General features: G+C 34.4%; 1 protein-coding gene across 1 annotated transcript; it reads right to left on the bottom strand.

The window, feature by feature from the left end:
- Positions 1-923: 923 nt before the first annotated feature.
- On the bottom strand, positions 924-11,104 carry CIPK3 (CBL-interacting protein kinase 3). The gene is made up of 15 exons (XM_059573638.2): positions 10,917-11,104; positions 10,337-10,593; positions 10,108-10,170; positions 9,119-9,190; positions 8,757-8,864; positions 8,569-8,649; positions 5,018-5,071; positions 4,790-4,915; positions 4,619-4,708; positions 3,245-3,367; positions 3,023-3,133; positions 2,105-2,218; positions 1,893-1,949; positions 1,729-1,803; positions 924-1,282 (listed from the first exon to the last, which is right to left on the bottom strand). Exons 2-15 carry the CDS (start codon positions 10,505-10,507, stop codon positions 1,208-1,210), a joined length of 1,320 nt encoding a protein of 439 aa, XP_059429621.1. The 5' UTR covers positions 10,508-10,593; positions 10,917-11,104; the 3' UTR covers positions 924-1,207.
- Between the last annotated feature and the right edge of the window lie 398 nt (positions 11,105-11,502).

An 11,502-nucleotide genomic window follows, 5' to 3' on the forward strand; every position in this document is an offset into this window, starting at 1 on the left:
ATTAAATAATGTAACATTACGTACAATATTAGATGCACAGACTTTTAAATCCTGATCTTTAAATAAGTAATTTAAGGCATTAATAGGACAAACAGGTTGATGATGACAATGGGCATGCTTGTTGTAACTTGTAAGTGGGTGAAATCTTGTTATCGCTTTAATTAATAAATATGATTTCATATAATGGGAATTTCTAGTCAAGCAAAACCTCATAACAGGGAATGTGATTTGTTTAACTCAATTTTCAGTCACAATATGGGTGTCTTTAAGGATCTAGCTTTAGGTTCTGTAAAAAATAATAAATTAAAATTAAAAAAATTTTAAAAAAGAAAAGGATCTCTCCTTTAAAAAAGGACGGTCAAGATTCAGTAAGGCATTTTTACAAAAACAACCGAATCAATCTCTCTTTTGGCCTTGGGACAAACAGCTCATCTCCAGCTCCAGCTCAACTCTATTCTTCTTGGGTCAGGTATCTTTATGGACCGGATGGGTTGGTAGATTGAAGTAGCTATTAACAATTTAAAGGCATATAATTATTGTTAATTTGTCCAGTAAAACTAAAAATTGGAATCTAACCTAAGCTCAAGCTTTAGCTTGTTTAATCAAATGAGCCTAAGCTCAAGTCGAGCTCAAACTTGTTTAATTAGTATCGAGCCAAGCTCGAACATGTTCCTTAAGCTTGATTCGAGCTCGGACCCAAGCATATATTTTTTTTTCAAACCGAGCTCGAAGAGCCAATACTTGACTTGATTAGAGCCATAGCCATAATGCATATCAGGAGAATAAATAGCTTCAATGGTTATGGAGATCCGTGGAGGAAATCCTTAGTCATTAGTTCTACTCCATGTTTTGTTGATGTTGTGCTTTTGCTTATAATTTGTTTCTTTTGTGCTCTTATAGGATCCATTTCTTGGAATGCTGTGTTAAAAAAATACACAATTTTCTTATCATATCAAATGAAGAGTGATCTGTTTTAGGTATAAAGACAAACATTGGAACTCTATGGTATCTGTCCATGCTTTCCAACAAAAATAACATGGAAAACAATTGGTAAAGCCATGTCTATCTAATCTATGGAAACAAAAGAAAAAAAGAAAAGAAAAGGAGAGAAAAGAAAAGAATGGACACATAGAACAACAGAACATTTTGAAAGGTAGCATGAAAATAATTCATCATGGATACAACACTTTAGAGTGGACACTGGAATTTACTTCATTTCTTGCATGTCTTCCTCTGTTTTCCAAACAACATCCTCCAGGCAGGTTGATAGGTTTTTATAAAACTGCACATGGGAGAAAAAAAAAGCAGCAGTAATTTAAGTATGTGAAAGGCCTCTAGACTTTAACAATAGAGCTGCGGCAATATGGCTGTTTTGCAAATCAGCTTTAGGGTGACAAAAATTAACCCTCACCAGGATAAATTGATGTCTTAATGTCACTTAATGACAGCCCTAGCTAATGAGAGAGCCTACTTTAGTTGGGGCAAATCTCTGTTTCTCCCCCCTCATGACTTAGCAACCACCATATGCTAACGGAATAATAGATGATCGTCGCTTTGAAAGGAGGAGAAATGAAAAATGGCATTTGCCTTAGGGCCAAATGGCACTTCCACTCTCCATGAGAAATGGGGTGGTCGTTGAAATTTCGGCTTCAACCCTCAGAAAGGAGAAAGGAAGCGGGAAAAATGGAAATTTGGTAGACAAATGGAAAGCAAAAGATGATAACAAACCTTATGAAACTCCAAAGTGTCCCCTTTCGCTTTCCGCACTTCAACCATATGAAGTGAAGGTGCCACTTGAAATATCTGATTAAAATATAAGAATATGTAAAAATGGTACAGAATATATAATAATTCCAGCAAATCAGTACCAATACAACTTGATTGTCATGTACCTCTGTGGCAACATTAAGGTTTCCCTTTCTTCCAGCTTTCATATTTTCAAGCCTCATCTAAGGGATTCAGTAAGATACCAATCATAAGATACCAATAAATGTCACCCAAAAAGAATATCAGAAAACAAATTAACTGAAAAAATAAAAGTAGTACAATCCCTGTGACATAAATGCTAGTTCTAAGTTATGTTAGTTGACTGCATTTTTCTCACCTTGTAGTTTTTCTTGTGTACGTCAAAACCAAGAGGCTTTGCAGCTTCTTCAATCTTATTGATGATCTCATTGGCAGGACATTTAGATGTGAACCTTGTTTCTCTCTTGAATCCCTGCATCCATGGCATCGTGACAAAACCCCAACATAAATAAGCCACAATATTTTATATTAAAACTTTAAAGATGTCTAAATTATTTCCCCATAACTAGATACATGGTCTGCTTACAAGGAAACAGTTATCTGTTAGATAGTGGGCACAAAGCCATAGCAAGTAGAAACCTCCTTCGGTCTATATTACAATATATAGCATTACAGATAAACAACTTTTTCAATTAAAAAAGGCTTGATATTTTCAAAATTGATACTTTCCACGGATAATGCATTTGCAGGATCACATATTGAATCATAGCAGAGTTTCTCAGCAAGATTTCCAAAACTCCTAAAATAAATATAACAAAGAAAAAACCAAAAACATAATTGATTTGACTTTAGAGATGAATATCAGGCCAAACCAAATGAAAATTCACCAATCACCAAGATTTTTTTATGACTAATTAAGACAGATTAGTGTCTAGATCTAGTGAACCTTCTTGGCTCACTTCATTGTTTGTGACAAATCCCTTTCACTGTATATTTTAGACTCCCTTCCCAATTTGTTTTGTAAAGTGATCCTCCTTTAAGTACTACTAGGCCCTGCTTAAACAAGAATAAATGAATAGAGCAAGAATAAAATAATAAATTAATAGAGCATGTTTATTATATTTCATATTCATATACTTATCAAAGAAAAAAAGAAAATATTTTTCATAAACCACAAATTTTCCCCAATCCAGGAGAAAACCAGCAGGCGATCATCGCATAAAGGAAGATATTAATTTCATGGCAATACAGAAAGAAAGCCTTTCAATATATGAACCTGTTCTATATCAAACAAATTCGAAAGGTTTAGCCCTTTTGACATTGAAATTAGCTCAAATGCATTCATAGCTACTGGCTGTTCTTCCCTCTTCTCAGTCACATGGTGCTCCTGTAATAATACCAAAAACAAACACTTTGTAAGACATACTTATGAACAACAATGCAGCACTTTCTTTAAAGATCAATACTATAACTTCAGTAACACTCATCTGGAGCATACTTCGGAATCTTTAAAGACAGCTTCTACATCATCCAAATTTGTATCCTCCTTTTCCACGAACATAGGGGGCTTAAAGTCTTTCTTAAACCATTCATCTTCCAAAATTTCAGGTATGGTAATCCGCTGCCATAGATTGCAGTAAATCAGAGACACAGATCATTTATTACCTTTAAAAACAAAACATTTAATAGATTTGGATTAATGGTATATCCATGTTTGCATATTTTTATTTTTATTTTTATTTTTATGGGGAGCCTGGAATCAGCTGCTCATGGTTCCAAAGGTCAAACTGACCAAATGCAATATAGTATTCTTTTTTTCTTCTTTGTTTTCCAAATTACACCCTACCCAACATTACAAAAAAAGAAAGAAACAAAGCATAAACAATAACACTAGGGTTGACTCAATACTACACTACATCAACAAAACATGAAAATAGAGCTAATGACAAATGATCTCCTCTACGACTCCCAATGACCTTTGAAGCCATCTATCGCCTAAGATAGGTTATGGCCATGAAGCATATTAATTTTATCTCTAACACAGAACACAATATCCTGAATTACATTTCACAAAGGTCGAGACTGTTGGTGATGGATCCTTGCATTCCTTTCTCTCTATATAAATTATACCGCAGAAGCAAACATCACTTTGGAAATACAATATAGTCAAAGAACCAAGTTCATGCATATGCAATTGGAGCAAGGGTTTGGCTGAGGTAATGCATGGTCACTACCTAGACAATCTTATAAGTTACAAATACAAGAGGAAAAAAAAAACCAACTCTTTTCACCTGTCAAGCATTAACTTTTCACATATTCTTATGATGCCTTTTGGAATTTTAGAAGGAAAAATAGAGAAAATGAGAAGATGAAGTAGATAGAATAAAACATTTACATTCTTAATTTGCAGATTTCTTGGTTTGAATCCCCACATGTTGTGCCTACTAAAAGGAAAGGATAAAAGAAAGTATAATACATGGAGAAAGAAGAATTAAGTGAAACAACACAAGACATAGTGCCTTTCCTGTACACAAACTACAATTGCAAGGCACTATGACAGAACATGTGTCCTAATTTCATTTCTCATCTTGCTTGCTTGCATATACTAATCAATGAAACTCTCGCGACAGCCACCCAGACTAGCTTATGGTAAGTATTAAGTAGCTGAAAAGAAATATCTAATGCCTTGACAGCCTATATAATTCAAATCTCTTGAGAATATCATAAAGCGTCCTAACAATGGGGAATATTAGGACAAAAAATGTAAGAGAGAACTTGTGCATCTTAAATTAATACATGATTTGAGTCTATATTTATAAGATACAAAGGACACAAACTCATCAAGTTAATGCCACTGAAAACTGTTGCTTACTTTCATAGGGTTGGGATCCAAGATTTTAGCTATCAATGTCATTGCACCCAAAGAGAGCCAAGGGGGGCAAGTAAATTCAGCAGCCGAAATCTGCAAACAGAGAAAGTGGATAATATGTAGAATATGAAGAACAATAGGAGGATTATGCAGTAGAATTTATAAAATGCTCACTTTTTTATACAGGTTCATAAGATTAGAATCATCAAAAGGCAAGTAACCTGCAAGCAATACAAAGAGTATCACTCCACATGACCACAAGTCTGCAGTTGCCCCATCATAGCCTCTGTCGTTAAGGACCTAGACGGCAATATCATATATTGTTAAAGACCTAAGCACCAGAGGGGGAGAAGCAGGTATATGATGTGGAAAAATATATGCATGCTATGAAACAGTCCGAACCTCAGGAGCAACATAATTTGGTGTTCCACAGGTAGTGTGAAGCAGGCCATCATCCTGCAAATTTAACGCATGGTAAGAAAAGCAAGATTTTGAGTAAATTAAAGGAATGGGTGTGTCCAAAGCGTATAATGGATGGAAGTCCTGAGAGGGACAGAGAGAGAGAGAGAGAGAGAGACAGACAGACAGACAAAAAGGCAATACAGTCAGTATATATAGTAGTAAATTGAAACCTTGGAAATACAACCAAAAATTAGATCTTACCATTATTCTATTTCACAGATCAATTTTTTTTTTCCTGAGCTATTTCACAGATCAGTTACAAGTTAATCCAACACCGGCAACTTGTACAGCACCCTTTTTTTTTTTTTTTTTTTGGATAAGGTGATATTTGTATTATCCAAAAGAATGGTAAAAAAGATATACGGCAAAGTTCATACACGCAATAGGGCAAAAGCCCTAATGCTCTCAGCAACCTACTTCCTCAAAGAGAAGAAACTAGAAATCAAGAATCAAACTCTCACAATTTGAGAGGATATGATTGTACTCTCACAAATGTTTTTGTCCTAGCTATCTTCATATCATGAACTTTCACCCTAAGAGCTTCAGATTCTCCTCTGTTGCCCCATTTGCCATTGCTATGGGATTAGTAGACGGACCTACCTCATCTTCTTCTTAATCCTCCCCATCATTACACCAATTCTCTCCCTGGAAAAATCTTTACACATCAAATTTCTTCGTTGTATTAAGGTGTAAATTTTGCTTCTTAGTCCTTATCCAAAAGCTTCAAAATCATCTGGCCCATATTCTAATAAGCTAGCATTTGTTCAATGAACGTTATCTTTGAATACCATTCAGCACACTTCTCCATTGCAGAATGTACTAGCAGTAAAATATCTTTAACCCATCACATTGTACTATATGTATGCTATTATAGTACAATAAACACTATAAATACATCACTTACAGTAATCAAGTCAATAGAACAAAGACGTAACCCTATTGGATATTATAATGGTAGGGTTAGGCCTCTAAGCCGGAACCACCTCAAATCCTTGTCTTCTCTATTTCTCTTCTCTCAATATCGTTCTGCTTATTTTATATTTTAACATGGTACCAAAGCTACTTTCTTGTGGCCTCTTTTTGCACATGCTCTTTCCTGCCTCCACCCACACCACCATTCAAACCATTTCTCTATTTTACATCAATGGATCAACACTCAAAAGCTTTTCTGGAAAATCATCGAAAAATTAGCCTACAAAATCACCACACACGCTCTCACATGCCCCTTGTCCACATCAAACGCACTCCATGTGCCACCTCCACAACCAGAACTAAAAATAAATTATGGGGATCCAATGTAGATTATCTTTTATATTATTGTAGAAATTTAATTTTAGTTCTGCCACTAGAAATGGATAGAGTTATAATAAATTCGTTTCTTGTCATGCTTGCTTTTGAAACCTGACTAGTATTTTAGCATTTAATTGAAGATTTCATGGGGAAAATTGCGAATTTCGTAAGGTTTCTTTGTACATGGAAAAAACCCATTCTGCTGATCATTAGGTTGTAATTCAAAGAGTTGTATATTTTGGCTGAAGATGAGATTTATGGAGTTATAGAAGCTTTGAGAAGTTGGGAAAGAGATTTTTTTTTGTTTTTTTCCCTAACCTACTAATTGTGCTTGTATTATTTACAAAAGAATCATACTTATGTTCTTAAGACATGTTTTGGACTTGTCAGACTAAATTTAGGGCAAATGTTTTATTCAAGCCTACATAGAGATATGCATACATACAGAAGTTTAGTTTGAGAAGGTGACTACATCGATGGAATGGAGTGTGAATTTGTTTAAGTTGGAGGGAGTTTGTGATTAAGAATGTTACATCAACTGTCAAGGAAAACTATGTCAAACACTTATTCACAAGTGAAATTCTTTGCTTTTCCATTGAGCTTTAGTCTTTTTTAGACTCAAGTTTTTCCTTGCCAAGGTACATTATGCAATGGAATAATGTGCTAAATGATAGGTACATGTTAAAATTGTTGGGATCCAACGTTGATTATCTTTTATATTATTCTAGAAATTTGATTTAATATAAAATTATTAATATTATAAAATATAAAATTGGTTACTTGGATGAGACGATAAGAAAATATAATTTATAATTTTTACTCAGGCTGGAATCTTCCAATAGAAAAACCATGCGCATGGGAATGGAGTATACTGATCCTTTGTTAGTTATACCTTTGATTGATTAACTACGTAAAAATATCTAGATTTTCTTTTTGTTGCTTTTGGCCAAAGTAAAAATCTAGTTAACTATGTGGAACTGAAAAGAGGAAAGTTGAACTTGGAACTAAATGCAGATGATATAGAATAACGAGGATGGCCATCCATTAAAAAAGAATTTCAGTTCTTATTGCAATACACCCATGCTCATTTCTTCACGGTTCATCACTGCCCAATAACTTTGATGTGGCTACATATAAATCTTTCACTTCAAAATCTCAATTAACATGATCAAATTTCCCTGGAAGCTGTCAATATTTTATAAAACCAAGTATGCCATGAAACCTTTTAAGCATGCCAAAACAACAAATTTCATGGAATATTCAATTTTAATACCAGGACTCTCCTTACTACTACTTTGTTTTCCAAGAAGGTAAGATCATTAAAAAGGGGGGGCTTTGAACTAAAATTTTTCTTTTTTTACGATTCGCTTTTCGGGGTTATTTTATTGGGGTTTTTACTAAAGGCCATCATACTATTCCCAAATAAGATGACTAGGTAATAGATCACTTCTTCCAAAGCATGCCCTGTTCCTTCCACCGGCAACAATTCAATTAGTTCTCCGAGCAAAAAACTATTACACATTATATCTTCTAAACCCAATACTTTTGATGTTAATTGACGCACAATAATTTCTATTTATAGATTATGAATCTGCACCAGATCAATAAATGTTTTGGATCTTATTAACCAAATATATTTGGATATATTATCTAAATTATTACCTTCGGATATAATACATCAAAATGGAAATAATTCCGTGAATTCGTATGAATTTGTGACAAATACAATTTTTTCATTGAATATAGCTTATATCAGATTATTTACAGTGTCAAATATATATAAGCTTGCTATTAGAGCTTTTATGTGTTCCTAATTACTAACACAAACTACACTACATGCCATAAATTTTTTTTTTTTAAAAAAAAGATTGTATATCTTTAGATGCCCTATCAACATTAAACACTTCAAATCCAACCAATTTCCCCTTGTTAAAAATATTATAAAAAAAATTCACAGAAATTTAAGGATGAGAAATACTTGTAAGATAACTAGATAAGCAAAATCCTGAAAAGTTTCCACATCTATCATAGCACAGCCAAGAAAAATTTGCCTTTATCTTCCTTATTGATACACATTTAATGATAACACTATACTTCAATGCTGATCATAAAAATGGCAAGACACTTAACAGTAACAAGATCAATTGATAATTGAAGATAAATAACCAAGGAAACGTTCAGAAGACATAGGATTATATTACCCTCACTTGTTGGGACAGTGCACTTAATCCAAAATCAGAAACTTTGAGGTTTCCACTAGCATCTAACAGCAAATTTTCAGGCTGCAAGAAAAATCCATTAAATTGAAAGATGAAAAAAAAAAAAAAAAAATCTTTCCTGCAAATTAACTGATATTCTTCTAGCAGAGGGAGTTAGAAAGGTTATGGACCTTCAGGTCTCTATGATAAACACCCCTGCTATGGCAATAATCAACAGCATTAATAAGCTGCTGGAAATATCCGCGTGCTTCATCTTCTCTCATCCGTCCATTGTTTACCTTCACATTTAAAATATAAATTAGAAATTATAGACTCTTTTCCAACTATAGCACGGCTCAAACTGATAAGTTAAATATCTAAGTGCATGAACAAGGGAGCAGCAAAGCATCATGTATAACATGCATGTTAAACGAATGGGAATGGTGAAACTGCCTAATGTATATTTTTTTTTTTAGTGGATGTATTGGACACCTTAAAACTGATAGATAAACTATTGTATAGAAGTAGACCAACAGAAAACTTGACAACTCACAATCTTATCAAAAAGTTCTCCCCCGGTAACAAACTCCATAACAATGAATATCTTTGTCTTGCTCCCCATTACCTGAAAAATAAATAAAATAATTCAGAAAATGTGCAGAATAAGGGAAGGAACTTAACGTTTAAATAATTAGCTGTTTTTACACACTGTGTTCTTTTTAAATAAGTTCCTTGGACACACTGCTATTCCTGTTAAATCCACATGAGGACTGGACACAGACCACTGCCTTATCTCGTGCCATGTCAACTCTATGCTATGACCACCACATTGCTGCGGTAGAATTGCCCAAAAGCCATTGTTGAAATGTCTATTTTCTCTTTTCACAATAGATATGTGGTAAGAGAATGGCAAATACATGAGAGAGAGAGAGAGAGAGAGAGTGACAAAAATAGATTCAGCTTTGCCCAAAAAAGCGTCTTTGCTTTTGAAAAAAAAAAAAAAAAAAATCATTTTTATGTCAAATCTTGATGGTTTCAGACTGTTAAATATACACAAAAACATGAAGGTTGGTAGCATTACTCAATCAGTAAAGATGCTTGTCGAAAGAGAGTGGAGGTGGTTAGCAAAGTAAACATGCACTAATAAATTTTATTTCGACCACTTGAAAGTGTTTGCTTTTCTCAACAATCTGGATAATCTATTCACTCGCTTTGATTGGCATAATATGGCGCGAAATGAGGGAATGGACTGGGATCTCCATTCTTCGTGGATGAGGAGAATACGAAGAAAAAAAAAAAACCCATAGCTCTCAATTTTAGAAACAGAAAAAAAAAAAAAGGGGGGCGTACTGTGCGATGTTAATCAAAACTCACCCTTCAGCTCAAAACTTAAGTTAATTATCGTAATTAATTTCTGCTGATATCTTCAAAAACAATGAGTGTATTCTCTGCATAATTAATCACTTTTTCTTTTGTACAGCATTTAAGAATATTGTAGTACAATTGAAAGATTCAGACAAAATATAAAATACGAGAGAAAACCTCGTATAATCGAACGACATTCGGATGCTTTATTAACTTCATTGTTGCTACTTCCCGCTTGATCTGCAAAAGTATACAAAGAAAAAATATTCATAACCTCTCCTATCACCACGAAATAATTAGGAGCAACAAAAAACTGCAGCCCAAATTAAATTCTCGAAAGAACGAACGAATACGAGACAAAAAGTAATTCACAAGCACTAGCAGTGAAGAAGAATGTTAGAGAGACCTGCTCAGCCATCTTGTGCTTGAGAACCTTCTCTTTGTCAAGGATCTTAAGAGCCACGGGTTCCCCAGTCTCAGAATTTCGGGCGAATTTCACTTTGGCGAACGTCCCCTCACCAATTGTTCTTCCCACCTCGTATTTACCCACACGGCGCTTCACTTTAGGTTGACTCATTCTTCAACAATCACCTTCGTCCAACGCCGGGATTCAGCACAAATCCAAACCAAAAGCCACAAAAGAGATCCGAACAAATTCAAAACCTGGAAAACCAATCAGTCAGAATCGGGCTGAGCCTTAAAACAGCAGAAAATCTCAAGAATTGAACCCCAAAATAGGAAAAATCATTCCGAAAACCAAGACCAAATTCAAAAACTACAGAAACAATTCGGAAAAAAAGCTTCAGGTAGCTTCAACAACCGCCATCACACAACACGCAAACACACACACACACACACACACACACACACACACATATATATATATACACACAAGATCAGAACAACTTTTTGTGACTGAACCCATTCTGAAAAAGGATTATGGTAGAAATAAATCAGGGATAGAGAGAGAAAGAGAGAGGATATACTTGAAGCTTGAGATAAGGAGGAGGAAAGCAGCTCGCCTGGCGCTTGATTATGGAAAAGGGGCTCAAATGGGCTGTGTGCGAGTGACAATTTGATCGTTTTGATACTGTGGATCGCTGCAACCAGACAAAAAACTAGGCGGTAACAGTCATTCACAATGATTATCATGCACAAGAAGAAGGATGAAAAATAAATAAATAAATAAAATAAATAATACCGTTTAATATATAACTTTACCATATATGTCATATATATGTGCAGTAATTCTAAAAGAAGGAGAGAGAAAGAGCCAATGTCACACGTCATCCGTCAATATTAATATTAAATAAATAACAAAAAATAGATTCAAAATATAATTACGTTTAATAAAAAGATCTAAAAAAAAATAGAAATTGAAGACCTCCATGACCGTGCATGGAGGTTGGGTCCTACATGGTCATAGCCATGGGTGTGGAGTGTTAGTAGCCACGGTATTGTTAGGTGAGACAGCCATGGCCGTGAGGACCCGGTCTCCATTAACAGCACCATAGTGGTCCTCAGGTTTTTTTTTTTTTAAATAGTATAATTGTATTTTCAAATCAATTTTAT

Source organism: Corylus avellana, chromosome 8, assembly GCF_965113065.1.
Source record: "Corylus avellana chromosome 8, dhCorAvel1.hap1.2, whole genome shotgun sequence".
Taxonomy (NCBI): Eukaryota; Viridiplantae; Streptophyta; class Magnoliopsida; order Fagales; family Betulaceae; genus Corylus; species Corylus avellana.